This window comes from Octopus bimaculoides, chromosome 28 (assembly GCF_046866305.1).
Source record: "Octopus bimaculoides isolate indiv1 chromosome 28, ASM4686630v1, whole genome shotgun sequence".
In the NCBI taxonomy this organism is placed as follows: domain Eukaryota; kingdom Metazoa; phylum Mollusca; class Cephalopoda; order Octopoda; family Octopodidae; genus Octopus; species Octopus bimaculoides.
In genome coordinates this window covers 14,942,907-14,968,804 of record NC_142955.1, presented here as the reverse complement: position 1 = coordinate 14,968,804, position 25,898 = coordinate 14,942,907, and the positions used below count along the sequence as shown (strand labels likewise).

The window sequence follows — 25,898 nt, the reverse complement described above, 5'->3', positions numbered from 1 at the left end:
AATATTCCTGTGCATGAAAATGTTATAAAAGATGTTATTGTATAACATATTTAATGAGAGAAGCTTTTAAAAGATAATAAATATGCAGAAGTTTTAGAGATGTGATATTCAATAAGGAATATTCTGGGGATGCAATATTCAAGAATGAATAATGTATAGGGTTGTCAGTAGGAGAGAGAGTTCTGATATAGAGATCCTTACATCATGCAAAGAAAGGTGGTGAAAATTACAGAAACAAAACCAAAACTATCGTAAATTTATGGAAATACTTTAATTTCATTGCATAAAACACAAGAATATTAAAAACAAATCAGAAACTACCTTTTTCCTTTTTTCCCTGAATGAATATATTTATGTTTTGTTAAGTCACAATTTTGAGAGAATGATTTACCACAGATATCACAGTGATAAGGTTTCTCCCCTGTATGAATACGTTTGTGTCCAGTTAATTGAACACTTTGAGAGAATGATTTACCACAGATATCACAATGATATGGTTTCTCTCCTGTATGAATACGTTTGTGCCTGGTAACGTGACTACTTCGATAGAATGATTTACCACAGATATCACAATGATGTGGTTTCTCTGCCGTATGAACAGATATGTGTCTAGTTAATGTACTACTTTCAGAGAAGGATTTACCACAGATATCACAATGATATGGTTTCTCTGCTGTATGAATACGTTTGTGTCTTGATAAGGGATTACTTTGAGAGAATGATTTACCACAAATATCACAATGATATGGTTTTTCTCCTGTATGAACATGTTTATGTTTCGTTAAGCTATTCTTTTGAGAGAATGATTTACCACAGATATCACAGCGATACGGTTTCTCGGCTGTATGAATAGATTTGTGTCTAGTTAATGTACAATTTTCAGAGAATGATTTACCACAAATATCACAGTGATATGGTTTCTCTCCCGTATGAATGCGTACATGTGTAGTTAAGTAACTATTATGAGAAAAAGATTTACCACAGATATCACAGTGATATGGTTTCTCTCCTGCATGAATAGATTTGTGTCTAGTTAATGTACCATTTTCAGAGAATGATTTTCCACAAATATCACAGTGATATGGTTTCTCTCCCGTATGAATGCGTTCATGTGTAGTTAAGTAACTATTATTAGAGAATGATTTACCACAGATATCACAATGATATGGTTTCTCTCCTGTATGAATATATTTGTGTTTCATTAAGTTACTATTTTGAGAGAATAATTTACCACAGATATCACAATGAAATGGTTTCTCTCCTGTGTGAATAAATTTGTGTCTAGATAATGTACTACTTTCAGAAAACGATTTACCACAAATATCACAGTGATATGGTTTCTCTCCTGTATGAATACGTTTGTGTTTAGTTAAGACATCATTAAGAGAGAATGATTTACCACAAATATCACAATGATATGGCTTCTCTCCTGTATGAATACGTTTGTGCCCAGTTAAGTGAACACTTTGAGAGAATGATTTACCACAAATATCACAGTGATATGGTTTCTCTCCTGTATGAATACGATTGTGTTTTACTAAGTATGTATTTTCAGAGAACGATTTACCACAAATATCACAGTGATATGGTTTCTCTCCTGTATGAGTACGTTTGTGCGTAGTAACGCGACTACTATGATAGAATGATTTACCACAGATATCACAATCATATGACTTCTCTGCTGTATGAATACGTTTGTGTTCAGTTAAGTGATGTATTTGAGAGAATGATTTACCACAAATATCACAATTAAATGGTTTCTCTCCTGTATGAATACGTTTGTGCCTAGTAACGTCACTTCTTCTATAGAACGATTTACCACAGATATCACAATCATATGGTTTCTCTCCTGTATGAGTACGATTGTGCTTAGCTAATGTACAACTTTGAGAGAATGATTTGCCACAAATATCACAATGATATGGTTTCTCTCCTGTATGAATACGTTTGTGCCTGGTAACGTTACTACTTCGATAGAATGATTTGCCACAAATATCACAATCATATGGTTTCTCTCCTGTATGAATACGTATGTGTTTAGTTAATTGACTACTTTCAGAGAATGATTTACCACAGGTATTACAGAGACATGGTTTCTCTCCTGTATGAGTACGTTTGTGTGCAAGTAGGTTACTTTCTTCAAAGAAGGACTCTGTACATACATCACAGTCATATGCTCTCATCTTTTTTATCATGTGTTCAGAGAAAATCAATTCAACAATTTTCTCACTATTTTCCATTATTTTTCCTGTCAAAGCCCAGTTTATATATTCTTCTTCCTTTCTTCAGCTGTTGTATTTCCGTCCAGTGTTACTTTTGTTTAGCAACACTTTCTGATATTTATCCAACTTCAATGAGCACACAGGCTCCTCTTCTTGTAAACACCAGCCAGGGAGGTTCACAAATTTGGCTAAAAATATTATTTCAGAGCAAATGTGACACAGGAATTCAACCATAGATTTGTAGAAACAATCCGATACATCTGTTTCGCAAAATATTTTTCTTTAGTCGTTAAAACATGGTAGATATTGAGGATGTTTCTTCTGTTAAGTCAATGTCATCTGATGTTCTGAAATTAGAGAGAAACAACAGTGTAAGATTTAGAGGCTACTTAAAATATACAGATTTATTTATATTGAGATAAACTGTAGAATTAAACATTTAACCGAAGAACTGAGCTGGATGCCGACAACTCCGTAAAGAAGTGCTAGACTCTCAAAGAAGATGGGACACCTTGAAAGACCTATCAGGGGAGATGAAAAGGACGAAGATTCCTGGTGCTTTGTTGTACTCAAGAAGACGCACACTCCATAACAGAAGTGTTAAGACCTGTCCCTCTGGTCTTCAAAAGTGCTTGTGGACATTAAAAGCCCTGTAAAATGCCACCATATAAAAGTGACCCTTTGGTGCCACATAAAAGCACACTGCACACTGTGAAGTGGTTGGCATCCAGTAGAGACCATGCCAAAATGTGACTGAAATCTGCTGCAGCTCCCCAGCCCCGGTTAAACCATCCAACCCATATTGGCATGGCCAATGGAGGTTGAATGATGATGATGAAGTTAACATTTTAATTTATTAAAATCTAATTCACAGAATTTTGTGTGAAGCTTACACATTTGTAAACTACACTGACTCCTTTACAATGCGTAACAGTTTTAAAAGAGAACTACAGAGTAGTGGACACTAACGTTAGTCTTTCTCCAAAAATAGAACCGGACATTGTTTTTGAGACTATGTTAGTCATCAAAGAGGAGACATATGACTAAAGACATTCCATCCATGAAAATCCTGTCTATTTTAATAATGTTGTATATCTATGACAACATCATCCAATGCAGTCTTTCTTATTCATGACTGGGAGGTGAAATTAAAAGGAAATATGCAGTCATATGATCACATGGATAGTTGCAAAACCAGCAATTTTTATTACAGGTCAAACTAGAATGATGAAGGACTAAAAGTCAACTGGATTAGTGAAAAACAACAAAAAACTTTGATTTCCAGTCCAATCCTAGCGAGAGAAAAAAAAATTCCAATGATTCCGGGATGGGGATGAAGGGTCCCCCACTTCTTCCGGTCCAAAGTAAGGGATTTGCAGCATATTATATCAGGGTAATTGATCCCACGGAAAAAAATCCGAGTTTTTTTTTATGTTAGTGAACATCGTGTGGGTGTTAATATAAAAATTTACCAAAAAATGTATATTAAGTTAATATAGAACCGATTTTTTTCCCTGACAATGTACATTTCATAGCTAAAAATGGCAGCCAGATCCCGCACAAATCATAGACATCTCCCATTCATAAAACATAGAACAGACACAAATAATCGAAGCGCCAAAAACCGAAAGTCTACAGAATTAAAAACGCTGAATATTTTCATTGTTTAATACTTACAGAAATGTTTCATAAAGGATGGTATTGTTATATATGTGTGCATCTGGTAGTCGAGAAATGCATTACAAACGAATTATCAGCTGAGCAGGATATCAACGGGAAGTGAAGGTATGCGCATGCGTATCTCCACTCCTGAAATATTTAAGGCTGCTAAGTCTAATTCTCTCCCCTTACTTATCCTTATATTCCTGTTGATGTCTGTGTGCGCGTCACGTGCAGAGGGACAACTGGGTAATGAAGTTATTCAGAAGGGTTGGCAAGGTGAAAGGGGAAGGGTAAAGTGTAGCGTCGGAAGAAACAGGGGACATTAAGCTAAGATAAGTTGGTAGATGTTAATATGGATGTGACTGAGTTAGGGCACTTTTGAACTTGATAGGAGGGAGGAATGAATGGATATAAAGTGACGACTGAGAAATTAGTAATTAGCGAAAGAAACAAAAAATTATAAAAGAAATGAAGTTGAGGTAGCTTTAAAGGTTTGAGGTTTTAGTAGATTACATGAACTGTGAGGAAAGTCTTGGAAATCGTTTAAAATATCAGAATGTTATGTCTTTTTTTCTGAAAATTTTTTAGTATTGTTTTTGAAGTTCAAAAGTTTACAAAATATTTCAAAACTTACACCGAAATTTTCTAAGGCTTCACGGTTTTATGATAAACAGACAAATGGCTCCATTGATGGACGGATAGATGTACAATTTGACAGACTGATAGAAGGATAGATAGTTGGATGGAGAGATAGACAGGCAGATAGAGACACAAACGAACACAAAGATAAACAGATTGACATATAGAGGGAACCTATCAGTGGCATGTGATCTGTGTGTAGCTTTGTTGCTTGTTCTTGGGTTAAGTATAACTCAGCGTATGTGAGTGCTTTCGGATCTATAATCCTCCATCAGATGTTCCATGAGGGTTACTGCTGGCTTTAGTTAAAGGCTCCAGAAGAAGTAAATTTCCAGCTGAGTTCATTCTGGGCATAGGGGCTGTCTGCCCTCTTTCTGATAAAATGTATCTCCTTTATTCAGATGTTGGCTGCAACTATACCCCTTGTCAGACTATGGGTGGGAAAATACCACCCAGTGTTGGTGGTGTTGGAATACAGCATTGGTTATCATGGCCTTGTGAAAAGTGTTCCTTCACTCTGAGGTGAAGCTATCATTCAGTCAATCCTATATACATTTCCCTGCAAGTACAGGTCATCTTGTATATCACGAGTTTGAAAACATGGCCAGACACAGTCTGTTGGCCAATTGGCTTTGATGGGACACTGTTTCAGACAGCATGTGTCCTGTATGCTGTTATGTTAGGAGAGGTAGTGTCTGAGGGAATGGCCTAGCCACATGATTCTGACGGGTGGGGGGACAGAACTTTTGTTGTCGTCGCTTATCTGGTTCCCAATATGTTCCGCATAGCATTAGGTTATCCGAAAACTTCTGAGCATTTTAAAGCTAAATCTTCGAATGCTTCATTAAGCACACCTGAAACATGACAGTTAAAACTTTGGCAATGCTTGAGGTGGTGGTAGTGCATCTTTTCTTTGTTCGTGACTAAAAATGGATTTATCTTTCATTCTGGTTAGACTTTATGGACATTTGAAAGAGAAAACGGAAAAAATTCATATTCATGCTGTAATACTTTACGGTTTAAAAAAAAAAGGAGAAAATGCAGCAAAGACTTGCAGAAATATTTGAGATTTATGGTGGTTATGCTGTAGGTTTATTAACTACTTGAAGGTGGTTTGCAAAATTTAAAACTGGAGAATTTAGTTTGGAAGATGAGTCGTAGTGGAAGACATTGTAAGAAGATATTTTGAAGACAAAAACTGAAGAAAATTCAAGTATCCTGACTAGAGAACTTGCAGAGGAGTTGGAAGTTTCTGAAAGTACGACTTGTGAACACTGAGTGAAGCTAGGATACATTTTTTGCTATAATGTATGGGTTTCTCACAAACTCTCAGAAAAGAATTGCTTGGACCAGTATTCCGTTTGCAATATGCTTTTGAAATGGAATGAAAGCATGCCTTTTTTGAAATAACTTGTGAGTGGCAACGAAAAATGTATTATGTACAAAAGCACAGCGTGCAAAAGATCATGGAGTTTACGTAAGAATTTCCTGAAAACAGCAACTAAAGACCAATATTCATGCCAAAAAACACTGCTTTGAGTTTGGTGGGATCATAAAAGCATTATTTATTATGAGCTTCTCCCACAAAAGCAGACCATTAATTCTGATGCGTATTGTCGTCAACTGGCTAATTTGTATAGTTCTCTATTTAAGAGATGAGGAATTATGTACATTATTTACATTTGACAGATATTTGTCCTCATCTTGTCGTTAACATGCTTCGGCTGATACACCCTCCAGCCTTCATCAGGTGTCTTGGGGAAATTTTGAACCTGGGTTCTCATTCCTAAGGTATTTTTCGATGTTATTATTATTGTTCAGGTCACTGCGTGGAATCAAACTTAGACCCTACATCATATGCGAAGAAAACGGTGAACAGTGTCTTCACATTGCATCAATTCATTTTTCAGTCTCAAAGAAGTTGTGGGTCCTTCACTGCTAAAACTGAGCTTTTGTCTTTAATCAGTACATCACATCTCTAACTGTTTTAAGAATCCTGAAGTTTCTAAGACTCCCATTTCCAGATTGGTTAAAATCTTTCACACCTTCAAGCTCTAATAACTCATGTTCTTGTTATCTGTCTGTCTTTGTACGATGGTTCTTCTTCTGAGAGATATTGTTATAGACAGAAGTCATGGAGAGAATGTTCCAATCTGTCACTGTACCACACCCAGCCATACAGTGTTTTTATCCTCAAAAGGTTGGATCGTTATAGTGTTTATTCCGTATCACATTATAATTACTATATCAGTACAGACACGACTTTCACCACAGTCTACATGTACTCTCTCAATACTGGCTGACGTCACTTTACTTATAGTGACTGACACATTTCACTCGTCACATGCGAAGTGTCTATCATTATTACTAATTCCCTGCAACAAATGTGAAGTCCATCGTTTACTAGGCAATGACTTTCCTTTCACAAGTATCTGCATACCTTGCTTTCTGTTGAGAATGTAGCCAACCTGGCTTGTGTCAGCAGATTCATACATGGTCAAATGGTTGGTAGGTTTCCCAAAGTTCTGAAGTTAGTATTGAGAAAGATCAGGATATTCTACAAAACGTTTTTTTCTTGTATATTTTATGAAAATAATCCTAATCTGGGCCTTTCAAAACGTATCTCTGCAATGTTTAATTTAAAGAAACTATTCTTCAGAAACTAACAAGAAAATCAGTCTGGTGTGGGGCACTAAACTATACTTATGCCTCATGTTTTTCTTCTGTTTTGTATTTGGGGGTCATTGTTTATGTACATATTTGACAACTTTACAATATTCCTGTGTATGAAAACATCATAACTGATGTTATAATATAAGATAATTAATGAGTGAAGCATTTAAAGGATAGTAATATGCACAAATTTTAGGGATGTGATAAAGAATAAATTGGGGTTGCAACATTCAAGAAAGAACAGTATGTAGGGTTGTCAGAAAGATGAAGAGTTTTAAGAAAGAAAACCCAAACACTCTAAAATTTCTAGAAATTCTTTAATTTCTTTGTATAAGACATTGGAATCATCATCATCGTTTAACGTCCGCTTTCCATGCTAGTATGGGTTGGAAGATTTGACTGAGGACTGGTGAACCAGATGGCTGCACCAGGCTCCAATCTGCTCTGGCAGAGTTTCTACAGCTGGATGCCCTTCCTAACCCCAACCACTCTGAGAGTGTAGTGGGTGCTTTTACGTGCCAATCAAGCGGTTTTGGGAATGGCCATGCTCAAAATGGTGTTTTTTACGTGCAGCCAGCACAGAAGCCAGTCAAGAGGTACTGGCAATAACCTCGCTGGAATAATTTTCTGACGTGCCAATAAGGCGATGCTGGTAATGATCATGATCAAATGGTGCTGTTTACATGCCACTGGCACAAAAGCTACACAGCTGCTCTGGAATGATCTCGCTCAGACGGTGCTGTTAGTGCTTCAATGGCACAGGTGCCAGTCAACGAGTATGGTTCAATTACGATTTCGAAATCACTTGCCCCGACAGGTCTTCGCAAGCAGAGTTTAGTGTCCAATGAAAGAGAGGTTGGCAGAGGTGCCAGTCGTCGAATTTGGTTCCATTTCCATTTCAAATTCACTTGCCTCAACAGGTCCTCGCAAGCAGAGTTTAGTGTCCAATGAGGTAAAGATACGAATTAGTGAGCTGGCTACACTTCTGGCAGAGGCCACGGATTATGGTTTCACTTGCCATGCCAGGTCTTCTCACGTACTGTATATTTCCAAAGGTCCAGCTCACTAGTCATTGCCTTGTTGAGGCCTAAAGTTCGGAGGTCATGCTTCATCACATCATACCAGGTCTTCCTGGGTCTACCTCTTCCACAGGCTCCCTCAACCGCTAGGGTGTAGCACTTTTTCACACAGCTATCCTCATCCATTCTCACCACATGTCCATACCAGCGCAATCGTCTCTCTTGCACACCACAACTGATGCTTCTTAGGTCCAACTTTTCTCTCAAGGTACTTACACTCTGTCGAGTATGCACACTGATATTTCACATCCATCGGAGCATACTGGCTTCATTCCTTTCGAGCTTACGCATGTCCTCAGCAGTAATGGTCCATGTTTCACTGCCATGTAGCACGGCGGTTCGTATACATGCGTCATACAGTCGGCCTTTTACTCTGAGTGAGAGGCCCTATGTGACCAGCAAAGGTAAGACCTGGAATATCAAAAGTAAATAAGAAACTACCTTCTACCTTTCTTCCCAGTATGAATATATTTGTGTTTTTGTTAAGTCAGAATTTTCAGAGAGTGATTTACCAGTTATCAGGGATATGGTTTCTCCATTGTATGAATATATTTGTGTTTTGATAAGTGACTACTTCGAGAGAATGATTTACCACAGATATCGCAATTATATGGCTTCTCTCCTGTATGAATACGATTGTGACTTATTAAGCATGCGTTTTGAGAGAATGATTTACCACAAATAGCACAGTGATATGGTTTCTCTCCTGTATGAATACGTTTGTGTGTAGTAAGGCTACTACTTTGAGTGAATGATTTGCTACAAATATCACAAGGATATCGTTTCTCTCCTGTATGAACAAGTTTGTGTGTATTTAATGTACTACTTGTAGTAAAAGAGTTACCACAGATATCACAGTGATATGGTTTCTCTCCTGTATGAATACGTCTGTGACAAGTAAGGCTACTTCTTTGATAGAATGATTTGCTACAAATATCACAATTGTATGGCTTCTCTGCTATATGAATATGTTTGTGTTTTATTAAGGCTGTATTTCCAGAGAACAATTTACCACAAATATCACAGTGATATGGTTTCTCACCTGTATGAATACACTTGTGTGCAGTTAAAACACTACTTTGAGAGAATGATTTACCACAAATATCACAGTGATATGGTTTCTCTCCTGTATGAGTACGTATGTGCTTAGTAAGGTTACTACTTCCAGTAAATGATTTACCACAAATATCACAGTGATATGGTTTCTCTCCCGTATGAATACGTTTGTGCACATTTAACAAAAAACTTTGAGAGAATGAATTACCACAGATATCACAGTGATATGGTTTCTCTCCTGTATGAATGCGAATGTGACTAGTAAGGCTACTTCTTTGATAGAATGATTTGTCACAAATATCACAGTTGTATGGCTTCTCTGCTGTATGAATATGTTTGTGTCTTTTTAAGGCTGTATTTCGAGAGAACAATTTACCACAGATATCACAGTGATATGGTTTCTCTCCTGTATGAATACGAATGTGTTTAGCTAATGTACTACTTTGATAGAATGATTTGCCACAGACATCACAAGGATATGGTTTCTCTCCTGTATGAATACGTATGTGTTTAGTTAATTGACTACTTTCAGAGAATGATTTACCACAGGTATTACAGAGATATGGTTTCTCTCCTGTATGAATATGTTTGTGTACATTTAATGTCCTTTTGAATGAAAATGATTTACCACAGATATCACAGTGATAAGGTTTCTCTCCTGTATGAATACGTTTGTGTACAGTCAATGTACTACTTGCAGAAAACGATTTACCACAAATATCACAGTGATAAGGTTTCTCTCCTGTGTGAATACGATTGTGTTTAGCTAATGTACTACTTTCAGAGAATGATTTACCACAAATATCACAATGATATGGTTTCTCTCCTGTGTGAATACGAATGTGTTTAGCTAATGTACTACTTTGATAGAATGATTTGCCACAGACATCACAAGGATATGGTTTCTCTCCTGTATGAATATGTATGTGTTTAGTTAATTGACTACTTTCAGAGAATGATTTACCACAGGTATTACAGAGATATGGTTTCTCTCCTGTATGAATATGTTTGTGTACATTTAATGTCCTTTTGAATGAAAATGATTTACCACAGATATCACAGTGATAAGGTTTCTCTCCTGTATGAATACGTTTGTGTACAGTCAATGTACTACTTACAGAAAACGATTTACCACAAATATCACAGTGATAAGGTTTCTCTCCTGTGTGAATACGATTGTGTTTAGCTAATGTACTACTTTCAGAGAATGATTTACCACAAATATCACAATGATATGGTTTCTCTCCTGTGTGAATACGTTTGTGTTTTACTAAGGCTGTATTTTTAGAGAACAATTTACCACAGCTATCACAGTGATATGGTTTCTCTCCTGTATGAATACGATTGTGTTCTACTAAGGCTGTACTTCGAGAGAACAATTTACCACAGATATCACAATGATATGGTTTGTCTCCTGTATGAATACGTTTGTGCCTAGTAACGTCACTTCTTTGAGAGAATGATTTACCGCAGATATCACAAGGATATGGTTTCTCTCCTGTATGAATACGTATGTGTTTAGTTAATTGACCACTTTCACAGAATGATTTACCACAGGTATTACAGAGATATGGTTTCTCTCCTGTATGAATACGTTTGTGCTTTACTAAGGCTGTATTTTGAGAGAACAATTTACCACAAATATCACAGTGATATGGTTTCTCTCCTTTATGAATATCATTGTGTCTAGCTAATGTACTACTTTCAGAGAATGATTTGCCACAAATATCACAATGATATGGTTTCTCTCCTGTATGAATACGTATGTGCTTAGTTAATTGACTACTTTCAGAGAATGATTTACCACAGGTATTACAGAGACATGGTTTCTCTCCTGTATGAGTACGTTTGTGTGCAAGTAGGTTACTTTCCTCAAAGAAGGACTCTGTACATACATCACAGTCATATGCTCTCATCTTTTTTATCATGTGTTCAGAGAAAATCAATTCAACAATTTTCTCACTATTTTCCATTATTTTTCCTGTCAAAGCCCAGTTTATATATTCTTCTTCCTTTCTTCAGCTGTTGTATTTCCGTCCAGTGTTACTTTTGTTTAGCAACACTTTCTGATATTTATCCAACTTCAATGAGCATACAGGCTCCTCTTCTTGTAAACACCAGCCAGGGAGGTTCACAAATTTGGCTAAAAATATTATTTCAGAGCAAATGTGACACAGGAATTTAACCATAGATTTGTAGAAACAATCCGAAACATCTGTTTCGCAAAATATTTTTCTTTAGTCTTTAAAACATGGTAGTTATTGAGGATGTTTCTTCTGTTAAGTCAATGTCATCTGATGTTCTGAAATTAAAGAGAAACAACAGTGTAAGATGTAGAAGCTACTTAAAATATACAGATTTATTTCTATTGAGATAAACTGTACAATTAAACATTTAACCGAAGAACTGAGCTGGATGCCGACAACTCCGTAAAGAAGTGCTAGACTCTCAAAGAAGATGGGACACCTTGAAAGACCTATCAGGGGAGATGAAAAGGACGAAGATTCCTGGTACTTTGTTGTACTCAAGAAGACGCACACTCCATAACAGAAGTGTTAAGACCTGTCCCTCTGGTCTTCAAAAGTGCTTGTGGACATTAAAAGCCATGTAAAATGCCACCATATTAAAGTGACCCTTTGGTGCCACATAAAAGCACACTGCACACTGTGAAGTGGTTGGCATCCAGTAGAGACCATGCCAAAATGTGACTGAAATCTGCTGCAGCTCCCCAGCCCCGGTTAAACCATCCAACCCATATTGGCATGGCCAATGGAGGTTGAATGATGATGATGAAGTTAACATTTTAATTTATTAAAATCTAATTCACAGAATTTTGTGTGAAGCTTACACAGTTGTAAACTACACTGACTCCTTTACAATGCGTAACAATTTTAAAAGAGAACTACAGAGTAGTGGACACTAACGTTAGTCTTTCTCCAAAAATAGAACCGGACATTGTTTTTGAGACTATGTTAGTCATCAAAGAGGAGACATATGACTAAAGACATTCCATCCATGAAAATCCTGTCTATTTTAATAATGTTGTATATCTATGACAACATCATCCAATGCAGTCTTTCTTATTCATGACTGGGAGGTGAAATTAAAAGGAAATATGCAGTCATATGATCACATGGATAGTTGCAAAACCAGCAATTTTTATTACAGGTCAAACTAGAATGATGAAGGACTAAAAGTCAACTGAATTCGTAAAAAAAAAAACCCAAAAAATCTTTGATTTCCATCCACATGATTTCAAGTTCAGTCTCTCAGAGTAGCACCTTGAGCAAGTGTCTTCTTTAATAGCACCATTGCATTGAAAGCCACCTGAATGGATTTAATAGACACCATAATTTAACAGTTACATTTATATCTCACTAAGCTTCTCAGTCTGGTCCGAGTGATGAGCAGAAGGACCAATTCTATGAGATCCTTTTGCAGACCAACTCAACAAGAAACGACAGATACTTTGTTATTGTGACTGGAGACTTCAATGGACATGGACTGCACCCCTACGGATTCCAGGAAGTGCACAGGAGCTATGGTTTTGGACCTCGAATGAGTTGTTCTGGTGAGCACATAAGCCAGATTGACTACCTCATTACCAGGCAATCAGATGGATGCTTTAAAATGTTAAGTCTTCCCCAGGTGAAGAGTGTACAACCCAACATTTCTTACTAGTTAGTGACTTCAGAATTAGAGCTAGAAAGACTTGGAGAAGTAAACCAATCTGGAAAAGAAGAGTATGGAAGCTCAAAGACCCAGAACACAGACTAGAATTTAGAGATTTACAAATGGAAGCTTCTGCCAATGAGAGGAAGAGCTAGGGACATAAAGCTTAGAGGACAACTGGAAGCTTCTGTGGGACAATCTACTGAGGGTTATGGACGAAATTTATGTTTGGTGCAGAGTGCCAGTTAGATGAAGGGTGACATGGTGATGGAACAAGAAGGTTGACAGAGTTATAAGAGCCAAAAGACAGGTGTAGAAAAACGGTGGAAGCAGAGAATTCTATCAGGTAGCCAAAAGTAGAGGTAGGCATGAGGGCACTGTCATGGTATTAGCTGTCAGAATTGAAAGTAGAACTGACAAGGAACGTTACTGCTGGTTTGAGTTGATTCTTTGGCTACTGACTGGCCGGAGCTATCTATCTGTCTGTCTATCTCACTATCTCTCTCTCTATATCTATCTATCTATCTATCTATCACTCGTTCACCTCTGTTTGTGTCCGTAGAATTTATCAAATTAGAAAACGCAAATTTAATATAAAAATATATTTTCTGAAATTGCAAATTATTTAAAATATAAAAATATAATTTTCAACTTAGAGAATTTATCAAAATAGAAAACAAATGAAGTTTGAAGTTTAAAAATAATAGGATCGACCACTCACGACCAGCTAGCGCGGACGCGCGACTGCGCGTTCGGGACCACTCTGCTTTAGTAGTACCCTTATACTCTGTGTGTTTTCAAACGCATGGATATAGGTGTCAAATTTGTTCCAATAACTTTCGAGTGATAGATAGATAGAGAGAGAGACAGATAGCTCGCTCCGGCCAGTCATGGTATTAGCTGTCAGTAGCCAAAGAATCAACTCAAACCAGCAGTAACGTTCCTTGTCAGATTTTACTACTTTCACTTCTGACAGCTAATACCATGACAGTGCCGGCATGAGGTACATAGATAGCAAAAGGAGTAAGTTAAGAGTTTTGCAAATGTTCTACATGAGGTATTCAGGATTGCAAAGCTGCGTAACAAAGAAAACAGAAATGTGGTAGGCTAAAAATGTGTGCAAATGGATAATGGCATGCTTGCAGTTTGTGACTCAGAGAAGAATGATGCATGAAAGTGTCTCTATGAAAGCTTATCAAACGTGGAAAATGAATGGGAGGGGGGAGTTTACCTAATACTGAACCAATTGAGGGACCAGCCATCAAAGTTGATTGCAGCTTAATAGATAAGGCAATTAAGGTCATGAAGACAAGGAAAGCCCTTGGACCATCAGGAATCACTACTGAGAAGATAAAAATTTCCAGCAGTATTGGATACAGCTGTTCAGATTACATATAGTCCATCTGGACCGGTTATTACTTACGGAAATGTTTCATAAAGGATAGTGTTGTTATATAGGTGTGAATCTGGCAGTTGAGAAATGCATTATCAGTACAACAAATGAATTACGAGCTGATAGAGAGAAATAAATAAACGACACATTTCACCGGATATCAACATAAAGTGAAGTATGCTCAATGCGCATGCGTATCTCCACTCGTGAAATATACAAGACAGCCGAGACTAATTCTCTCCCTTTACGCATCCTTATTTTGCCCGTGTTGTGTGTGTGTGCGTCGGGGGAGGTTGGGAACGTGAATGGGGGTAAAATGTAGGGTGAGAAGGAAAGTGAACCTGATGGGAAGAACGAAGGGAGGAATGAATGGATATGAAGTGGCGACTGAGAAATTAGTAATTAGCGTTGGACAAATGAAACACTAGAATTGAAAAATGACGAAAGAAGAAAAAAGGGTGGAGATGGAGTATATGTAATCTGGGTATACCCCCCCCCCCTTTAAATTTTGTTTTTTTTTACGGAATCCTATGTTTCAGACCATGGAGAATCCGATTCTGGAAAAAAATTTTAAAAAATCTCAATTTCAAAATTTCGATTCCCGCCCCCCCCCTGGTTTTTATATAGATCCACAGGGTAAACCTAACCCTAACTCAAACCCTAACCCTAACCCTGACCGTAACCCTGACCCTAACCCTAACCCTAAACCTAACCCTAACACTAGTTTTGTGAGATTTGGCTGTTATTTCTAGCATGTAAATAGCCTGCTTGGTGGGGGGGGATTGCAATTTTTCAAAAATTTTTTTTTCAGAATCGGAATCTCCATAGCCTAAAACGTGGGATTCCGTTAAAAAAATTAATAAATAAGGGGGGGAAAGGTTCAGATTACATATAGTCCATCTCTACCGAAGGTCCAGATGGACTATATGTAATCTGAACCTTTCCCCCCTTATTTTTTTTACGGAATCCCACGTTTTAGGCTATGGAGATTCCGATTTTGAAAAAAAAATTTCAAAAATCTCAATTTCAAAATTTTGATTCCCCCCCGCCCCCGGTTTTTATATAGATCCACAGGGTAAACCTAACCCTAACTCAAACCCTAACCCTAGCCCTAACCCTAACACTAGTTTTGTGAGATTTGGCTGTTATTTCTAGCATGTAAATAGCCTGCTTGGTGGGGGGGGGGTGAAATTTTTCGAACAATTTTTTTCAGAATCGGTATCTCCATAGCCTAAAACGTGGGATTCCGTAAAAAAAAAAATAAATAAATAAGGGGAGGAGGTTCAGATTACATATAGTCCGTCTCCGCCTGATGATAAATAAATGCCCTGATGCTGTACCGGACACTGGCTCTCATGGCTTCTGATCTTAACTGACTGGAAGTGTTAGCATGTACATATGTAACGATAGGGTTTTATTTTTGAAGTGATACCTGTTATGATGTAACGTCGAGATGGCCAGTTTGTAACGATAAAGTTTTTAGTTGTTGTCGAGGTTTACCAATTGTAACGGTTAGATTTTTGTTAGTGTAGATACCAGTTGTAATGGGAGAAATGTCGAAGTCAGCAGCTGTGACGATAAAAATTTGTTGTTATAACGGCCTGTTGTAGGATGCGAACGATGAACAATGCATGAAGTTTTAAGAAAATATTTATTTACCGTTATATTACAATCCCTTGCCTCGACGGGCAGGTTATGATAAATCCAAAGGCATGCGAAGTAAAGTTTGTGGTAGAATGTTTCTTTGTATAGTTTGGCGTATACGAATATGTTAGTAGTAATCCACAGATAGCGATAGAATGATGTTGTAAGAGAACAGAATTAGAGCTAGTGAGAATTGTTGGGTGTTGTCTCACAGTTGCTAACAGTAAACTTCATTTCTTCCTCTGGCCAAGGTTCTAGCTGGTCAGCCAGACTTCGTTCTCATTGAGTCGTCACCGTGTGACTCGTTAAGTTGTTAACGACTGGTGACTAAACTGACTTCTTGCTTGGAGTTTCTTGTTTTTATAACTATCCAAAAGGATAGACATATCATTGAGAACAATAGATTTAGTTGGTGGTCTTATTATCTCTATTCTAGATTTTGGTGATGTAGAAGAGGTCAGAAAGTGTCAAGTGGTGAAGACATTATTTCGGCCTAACTAAAGGCATCTGGAAAATGTAAAACTGCTGTCTGAGAAAAACCATTGTTCCACCGTGGGAAAATTTCTGTTGCAGTGTTAATTTAAATTTGGCTATGGTAGATCGAATCCACTTCATGCATGTAAGAACCACTACACATTTTGCCTTGGTATAAGAGATAGGCTACCGCAAGTATTCTGCTCAATACCACAGATTTGCTTGACCATAACAAGTTGAGTATGTCCCTTGGTGGATGATGATATATGCATCACTGATCTCGAGCAGAATTAGTGGGGGAGCATCATAGCCATGTGTTGAGAGGAATTCCTTGGGGTTTGAATAGTTCACCTCTAGAAACATGAGTGTTTCAATCAACATTCTTAAACAAACCTTATTCAGGAACCTCTTGAATGGGAAGGGCTACTCGACTAACAGAAAATTTTAACAGAGCCCCACCTTCCAGGTCATGTGTTGTTAATAATGGTATGAGATCACCGTGTCCTGCACATATGGTTGCGATGCATGTGCCTGGTGTACCCTTATCAGATGGGTAGTCATGATGGGTATATTCGACTTCGTATATTTCACCCCAGTCTCACTTTGATATCATTCACTGCTCTCTCACTCAATAATAATAATAATAATAATAATAATAATAATAATAATAATAACGACTGACGATATGTGCATCTCTGATCTTGAGCAAAATTAGTGGGGGAGCATCATAGCCATGTGTTGAGAGGAGTTCTTTGGGGTTTGAATAGTTCACCTCTCGAAGCATAGGGTTTCGTGCAACATCCTTAAACAACCCTTATTCAAGGACCATTTGAGCAGTACGGTCACTCAACTAGAAGAAAATTCTAACTGGGTCCCGTCTGCAAGATCATGCACTGTTTCCCTTGATATAGGACCACCATGTCGCGCATATATGATTGTGATGCATGTGCCTGGTGTACTCTTATGAGACAGGTAGTCATGATGGGTATACTGGGCTTCGTATATTTTACCCCTGTGTCACTTTGAGGGCATATACTGCTCTCTCAATCAATAATAATAACAACAACAACAACAACAATAATGGTTTCAAATTTTACCACAAGCGCAGCAATTTTGAAAGATAATAATAATAATAATAATAATAATAATAATAATAATAATAATAATAATAATAATAATAATAATTTTTGCCACGAAAGAAGCTTGGAGGAGGTGGAGATGAGTCGATTACATCAACCCCAGTGTTCAATGATACCGTTGGGACAGGTTATGAACTGGATAGAAGAGACGGGCTATAAGTACTTGGGGATTTTGGAAATGGATAAATTGATGCAGAAAGAAATGACAGAAAAATTTAAGGTGAAGTACTTGCGCAGATTGAGACTGAACTTTAAGTCGAAATTAAAAAGACAGAATAAGATTGAAGCTATCAAAACCATGGTCCTTTCACTCCTTAGATATGGAGCAGTGGTAATTGCATGGACAGTAGACGAACTAAACAGCTTAGACAAAAAGACAAGGAAGTTGCTAACTAGATATGGGACACTCCACCCAAAAAGTGACACAGACAGACTGTATGTACCAAGAAAAAGAAGAGAAAGAGGACTTATTGGATGCGAACGCAGCATTAGAGCAGAAGAAAACTTAGCATGGTAAGTAAAAAATGCTACAGAACCGCTATTATTAGAAATAAGAAGGTCGGGCTTGAGTAGGATGAAAGATTGCAAAGACAAAGTACTATACAAGAAATTGAAAATCAATGAAACTGAAAATAGGTGGGTAAAGAAAAGAATGCATGGACAATTTCATAGGGATGTTGAAGATAAGACAGATAGAGAAAAAAGATGTCTGTGGATGACTAAAAGTAATTTAAAACCGGAAACGGAGGCTCTAATCTGTGCTGCCCTAGAGCAAGCGCTAACAACAAACTACATACAGAATAGACAACATATCAGAAAGTGATAAATGCAGAATCTGTGAACAAAATGGTGAAACCGTATGGCATGTTACCAGCCAATGTACGCCACAAGCCCAGAAGGAATATAAGAGACACCACGACAATATAGCAAGGCTTGTCTATTGGACACTTTGCAACAAGTATGGACTTGACAGAGAAAAAAATTGATACGACCACAAACCCGAAGGCATCATCGAAAATGATAATGCAAAGATCCTGTGGGATTTTATGATTCAGTGCGATCATGAGATAGAGAATAGGAAGCGAAACATAGTGTTAATTGAGATAAAGAGGAAACGATGCTGAATCATAGATATAGTATACCCTGCCAACAACAAGGTATGCGATAATGAAGAAAGAAAAGTAGAGAGATATGACAGGTAGCTTGGGAGGTTAAGCAGTTGTGGTCACTGAAAATGACCACAACCAATAATTGTCGGAGCCCTGGGAATAGTGAGTAAAAGTCTTGAGAAGTACATGGGACAAAGAGGAGCTGCAATAAGGGTGGAGCACTTGGAGAAAACAGCACTGCTTGGAACCGCTCGAATACTCCGGAAGGTGCTTGAAAAATAAGGGGTGTTACCTTAGTTCACTGGTAGTGAACAGTGGGCACCGGAGTACATCTCCAGCGATAGAAGCTGTGCAAAGACAATAAATAAAGAATCAGAGAGATTCAGAAAAATATCTGAGATCTTAGGGGATTAAAGTATATGTTTATATATAACGATGACCACTAAAGTGGACATTTAATGTGCTAGAAATAGACCACATCTTGTGTCTACTAAGACCTAATGGTTCTCAAAAGAGATTCAGCGAAATACAAAACCGTATGCGGGAAAGACAGTGAAAATTACATAAACAAAACATTATTATTCGTGGACCGGTTTCGAAATTAACATTCTTACCAAATATCTGTTTCTCTTCAGCACGAATCTCAGATATTTTTTTCTGAATCTCTCTGTGGAATATAAATTACTCACTGTACAAGCAATTTCTATTTTTTAAGGTTATGTTACTTTCGGAGTATTTTCCCATTATGCGCCGTTTTGGTACCCCCAAAAACCTCGAATCTCGGGAATCCGAGGTCCGATTTACGCGAAACTTGTTTTATTCCATTTCTATTCACATTTCAGGGGGGTGCCTTACTTTCAGAGTATTTTCCCATTATGTACCAGTTTGGTTGTATTAAATTCGAGACAAGCAAGCAATCACAGAGTTTTAGTAGTATATAGGTGAAGGGCAAAATTCGTGACAGACGAACTGTAGACAAAAACGAACTTCCGGTCGGAGAAGCAAAACAAAAGGGCGTCAACATTGAGTGGGAAAGGAATCTGAATGAACTAAACAGAAATAACTGGCGACTTCAGCCCTGAGGTACGTAAAGTAATAAAGCTTCGATGAATGTATTCTCGTCTCCACTAGTTTGTGTATAGCTTGACAAAGCTGTATAGGAACTGAATCTGAGATAAATGCTAGAGGACCATACAAGCACAAATACACACACACACACACGCACATGTACCAATACAAACACATACATGTTAATACATGCACCAACATACACGCTCGCCCATACATTTAAGAATGCGCAATTATCTTTGAAGCCATCTTTGTGGTGACTTAGAAAATTAATTATGGAGCGGTTAACAAAACAAGACCCAGTTCGATAATATAAGGAAAGGTGCCTCCAGTTATGTAACAACCCGCCAGCTGCTACAAAAGATGGCGAGACATGAAAAATTGTGCTTACTTAGAAGAGATAATACATTTCTATTAATTATATATTCGGTTTGATACGGTTTAAACATTTGCTTTTTATGTTTGCAGAACGATAGAGTCTTTGGCACTCGCCCTATAAATGCAAGATAAGGAAAAATGATTTTTATGTTTATTAAATTTGTGTCAATTCTGGTATGTCATTTGATATGATACGTTACTCCGAGAAATGACAATGTTGAAGGTTATCAAACCTCTCTGATGCTTTTTGCGACTGGTGCACATGTATGTGTATGTGTGTGTGTGTGTGAAACTTATTAATACTGTCACACCACCAAAGAAGTAAATAATATGATAAAAAACAGCTGCTAGTTATCTAGAGACATACAATTTGACCTTGATTTCGTGAAGCATGTGATCTGTTCTCGATTTGGTGAAAAGAATAAAGAAATGGTACAGGAAAGAGGGAAACATGTGGCATAGATAGATAGATAGATAGATAGATAGATAGATAGATAATTTGCATAAGCGTATTGCTACGTAATTTCTCAAACACATTTTCTGCAACATTCGTACTTCTGCTGCTACCCACAATATTCCCCAGTCCCCACCAAAGAAAACGTGCAAAACTTAATGTGAGTAAGGGTGTACTCGTTTTGTTTTTTACTAATAAGCTATTTAATCTTTTTCTCTAGTTTTTCTCTCTGACCCCATTTCTCCGTCCCCATTTTTTTCTATATTTAACCACGCGCCTCTTTATCTCTTCACCTCAATTTTGTTTTTAATTTGCCGAGATTGAGACAACTGACATTGGACTTGCTTTCTTCTTTCCCTTACAAAATTTACTGAGAACAAGACAGGAACGGCGTAGCGTTAAATAGATATCTATCTATATATATATATAGTCTTCTTTGCTGACGGTGTGTATATACTTTTTATATATTTTAGACGAGTATTTATAGCCTATATCATCGATACTATGGGTCTGTGCTTATGTATACAAACACATATACACACACTCACACATGTATATAAACTCACACATGCAAATATATATACGAGCCTTTGTGTGTGTGTGTATGTATGTATGTATGATGTATGTATGTATGTATGTATGTATGTATGTATGTATGTATGTATGTATTATGATGTATTATGATGTATGTATGTTTGTATGTATTCATAAAGATACTAAGCAATGCGATCGAATCCCGAACCTCATTTGTACGTTAGTATACACACACAGAGACGTGTGTGTGTATATATATACATACACATATATTTCGCCATGGTGACATATATACATTATGTACAAATGTGCATCTACGTGCGCGCGCACGCGTGTGCATGTGTATATATATATTCTATGTACACATTTATGTATGTATGTGCGTGGAAGGACCTGGGTTGGTGCCTAGGCGCGCGGTCGGTTCACTGGAAGTGGGAGGCCCTTCAATTGTTGTCACAACATCTGTCTAGGAGAGGGAAAAAAACTGGGAGAAAACCTGCCGCACTGACGATACTGGATAATGTTGACTATTTCTCCTTTTCAAGTTTATGTGGTCCATGTCCAGAGAATGGGATTGGATTTGTGTGAATCCTTTCTCCACTATAAAAATCATCACGCACAGGCCTTTCACAAAAAAAAAATGTCTGGTTGCAGACCATGTCATGGTGGCGAGCTGACAGAAACGTTAGCACACCTGGCAATATACTTAGCGGTATTTCGTCTATTCTTTTATTCTTTTACTTGTTTCAGTCATTTGACTGCGGCCATGCTGGAGCACCGTCTTTGAGTCTGTTGGTTTGTAGTAGATGTCAGTTGCAATTTGGTTGTTGGATTTTTTTATAACCAAAATGTTCAGGAATGGGAGCTGTTCCTTGCTATATTCCATTGTAACTTGAATATTGGAGTTTATATTGTTCAGTGTGGATTTGAAATTCAGGAGTTTATCATAGGTTTCATTCCAGATGATAAAACAATCGTCTAGGTACCTTTTCCAGTTTTCTCTTATATACTGGGTGAATGGGGTCCAAATGTTTGGAGTGAAAGTTCATATAGAGTAGATTCAAAGAAACCCATTATTGGTTTGCAAGGACAGGCGCTACTTTTGTTCCCATCGCAATACCGCATTTTTGGCAGTAGTAAGTTGCCTCGAATAGGAAGTGATTGTTTTGGAGGACGAACTTCAGGGACTCAATGACAAAGGTCTGGTTTATGTGGTCTGGGAGAACTTCGGGGTATTTTTCTAACCAGAATTTTATTGCCCCTATTCCGTAGTCATGTGGAATGTTAGTGTAGAGGTTGATGACATTGAAGGAGACTAATAGTGTTTCTTCGTTGGTGGTTTTTGGTAGATGCTCTAACATGTCCAGATCGTCTCTAATGAAACTGTTAATGTATCTGTGTGACGCTGAAACCCCTTGAGAACTACGTTAAGGGTACACGTGTCTGTAGAGTGCTCAGCCACTTGCACATTAATTTCACGAGCGGGCTGTTCCGTTGATCGAATCAAATGGGACCCTCGTTGTCGTAAGCGACGGACACGACAGTCACTGAAAAGACAGAGAGGCAGGGATAATTCAATATGAAGAACAAGGAAACGTTTACAATTTCTCCATGACATCTGGAATTGCGAAGATGCATAGGTGCGCTTAAGCACAAAACCTTGGTGACCAAGGGACCCCATCTTCCTACCCCAAAAGTCTTTAGAATGAATTTTTCAAATGTCAAATGTTTTTCCTAAAACTCCATGAAAAAATGTTGTTAGAAATCCTGTCCTTACTAATTATATTATGTTTTAGCTGGAGATTTTTAACTGATTTTCATTATGGTCCGAAAAATTTGCGTGCTAGGAGCTGGAATTATTGGTCTCTACTCAGCCGTACGAACTCTTGAAGACTTACAAAATGTTGATGTTACAGTTATTGCTGAAAAGTTTTCTCCGAACAACACAACCGATGTGGCTGCTGGCTTCTGGCACCCCTATAGAATGGGCTCTACAAACCCGTCCTTAATCAAGTGAGTTGAAACGATTTGTCTATTTTTTTCTTTTTGCCTGTGTAAATGTAATTCAGTTCTGATCGCCTCACTAACTTGTAGTTGGCATTTTTATGTAAAAACTGGTACCCTTCATTTAGATAAAAGTAGAGAAACTAGTTAGATTGACTGTTACTGCTTGTTTGTTTTAAACGTAACTCCCAGTAGGACTAAACTCTGTGCGAGGGAGATTTGTCCCACCTCATCAGATTAATACTGGAGACTCTGGAGTGGTTGTTCAAGTCATGCACAACAGGAAGAGAAATAAACAAACTTTATGTTAGTTCAAATATGTTTATGACATATTTTAAGTTCTAAAGGCAGCTTAACATGCAGAAAAAATTCTTGCATATGGTAAAAGATTAATAACATCGTACCTGCTTATTTCTCATCACTGCTTTGCGCTGCTACTACAATTTTTGTTCTGACTGGAAGGTCTGCGAGCGCATGTCAGTCACTAATGTTGACTGTTTCGTTATAAATCTGTGTGCAGACAATTCGTCGACAGACAATTCGCCAACAGACAATTCGCTGACAGACAATTTCCACACGACTTCGGACTCACACGGAAGTCTACATCAAGTGCCTTGAGGAAGTTGTGCTGCCCTGTGTCAAGAGGGAGGCTGCTGTAACACCCTATGTCTGGCAACATGACTCTGCTCCATACCACACAATTGTCTTGTCTCTAACTTGTCTGCCGGCCAACTGTCTGACGATGAATTGTCAGTTTACCTATAAATCTACGGCTTTCTCTTCTGCTCGGGATTGTCTCTCTTCGGTATCCCTTACTGAGGAAGGCTAAGGAGCCAGAAACGCGTCTATGAGTCCGATAGAGGGTGACATTGAGTAGATAAGGTGTTTTTATACCTTTTGCCATAGGCGAGAATTTTCTTTTACTCTGCGATAAACCGCAGAGAAATTACCTTCAGAAGTTAAAATCTGTCACATATTTGAACTAACCAAAAGTTTGTTTATTTCTCATTATAGACCTTTTAATTATGAATTGTAATGCCTTATTTCGGCTCATCAGACGGCTCTATGCTTTAGAGTAGCTTTTGCACTCGCGACCCCTTATCCAAAAGCTTGAAACTCATGCGACCCCCTACAATCAGCAGAACATAAAAAATGTAATCGATGAATTGAAATTAATATTATCCCAAGCCATTTCTAGCAAGGCTACGCCCCCCCCCCCGCCAAACTTCTGGATCTGGACTGTTTGATTCTGAACTTTATACCCTCCGGCTGCACCTCTCCTACCCACGGATTACACTGGACCCATCTTCTGATTGGAAATCGCTTCAATATACCACGACGTCTAAAAAACTTTTGAACTTAAAAAAAAAAAGAAAAAAAGAAAAAAAAGAAGAGCGTAGCTCGAAACGTCAAAGACTTTCCGTATTCCCGAGCGTCATACTAATATATACTTTTGTTATTTACACCACCTGTCCTCGTCTGTTGTTATTATTTGTATATTCTCCCATATATATATATATATATATATATATATATATATATATATACCATTTTCCTCTTTCTCCGTTTTTCCATTCTCCGAACTTCCCATCTTTCCGACGAAGGGCTACGCCCGAAACGTCATACACTCTCTCTTTCCTTTCCCGAGCGTCCAATAACACTATCCGTATCACGTCCTCACTTTGTTGTTTTTTTGTGTTTTTTTAAACTATATATATATATATATATGTATCATATCCAAAAAACTTCGCGTTCAAAATAATAATTTTTCTATCGTCTTGGCCTAACAGCCCTTACCGTTTGTTTTCACTGTTCTGTCTTGTTTTTACCGTCTTTTACTGTCTTGTTCTCACTGTCCTGTTCTTGTTTACACTTTCACCCTCCGCAAAAAATCCCAAATTTAATTAATTTGCTTTTTGCGGGATGGACTGTTCCAACGAAGTCGCATATTGTCCTTGCCTTCGAAACGCGGAGTAGATGGAACAGGGACAACTGAAGAAGGGAAATATTCTTTATGTTGCATGTCTCGTTTCTGTGTTTGTTTTTTTCGTTGTTCGAAAAAAAAACGTTCGTTTTCTGTCTTCGTCTTTATGTTTTCGTTTCTCATTGTGTTTAACGTTTTTTGTGATGTCCTGTACCCATATATGCATGTATGTATACATATAGATGTAGGTATGTACATATATAAAAATACCCTTGGCCTAAAGTGTAGCCTGCAGTATACACCTCGCTTGGATATCTACCACTTCCGATGTTCCGCTCGCTATCAAAGATATATAGTCCAGATATTATCTAGTCCATTCCTTAACTCTTGTGTGTGTGTATTGTCCATGTATGTGTGCGTGTGCGCGCGTTCGGGTGTGTATGTATGTGTAAGTGTGTGTGTGTATAATCATAATGTTTTGAATCTAGCTGAAATTTTCTTTCTTTTATCAGACGTTGGAGCGATGAAACCTTCAAGTACCTGCTCAACCTTCATGAATCGCCGATGGCCTCCGAGCTGGGGATCCAGCTTGTATCTGGTTATTATCTTAATAGCAGAGAGGTAAAAATAATACTTGTTCTATTTGACTCATATTTCTGGAGAGGTGGTTCTATGAAAACCAGATGTGAATACAAACAGAATAAAGCAAATTTCGCGTAAATCAGATCACGAATTTCTGAGATGTGTGTTTTTTGGGGTTTGTTCCCACAAATT

General features: G+C 37.7%; 2 protein-coding genes across 16 annotated transcripts in view; one reads left to right on the top strand and one right to left on the bottom strand.

The window, feature by feature from the left end:
* Positions 1–252: 252 nt before the first annotated feature.
* Positions 253–14,600, bottom strand: LOC106873058 (uncharacterized). Of its 2 annotated transcripts, XM_089344406.1 has the most exons (4): positions 14,427–14,600; positions 8,850–11,633; positions 6,782–6,785; positions 253–2,049 (listed from the first exon to the last, which is right to left on the bottom strand). In XM_089344406.1, exons 2-4 carry the CDS (start codon positions 11,302–11,304, stop codon positions 318–320), a joined length of 4,191 nt encoding a protein of 1,396 aa, XP_089200532.1. In that variant the 5' UTR covers positions 11,305–11,633; positions 14,427–14,600; the 3' UTR covers positions 253–317. The 2 variants fall into 2 exon arrangements, with proteins under 2 accessions (XP_089200532.1, XP_052833568.1); XM_052977608.2 differs by lacking the exons at positions 8,850–11,633; positions 14,427–14,600 and having other exon boundaries at positions 253–2,569; positions 3,900–7,215.
* A 4,909-nt stretch (positions 14,601–19,509) lies between these two features.
* Positions 19,510–25,898, top strand: part of LOC106873074 (D-amino-acid oxidase) — a 36,284-nt gene continuing 29,895 nt past the window's right edge. For 4 of the 14 annotated variants that reach the window (XR_016238822.1, XR_016238818.1, XM_089344538.1 and 1 more), the window contains exons 1-3: positions 20,954–21,107; positions 22,993–23,209; positions 25,637–25,745. Coding sequence is in view for 7 of the 14 variants with exons in the window: in XM_089344538.1 (XP_089200664.1) it covers positions 23,019–23,209; positions 25,637–25,745 (300 nt within the window). In the remaining 7 variants the exon portion in view is untranslated. Of the gene's footprint in view, positions 20,823–20,953; positions 21,108–22,992; positions 23,210–25,636; positions 25,746–25,898 lie in introns of those variants that run through there. The other 10 variants (XR_016238821.1, XM_089344539.1, XM_089344537.1 and 7 more) reach the window with 6 other exon arrangements.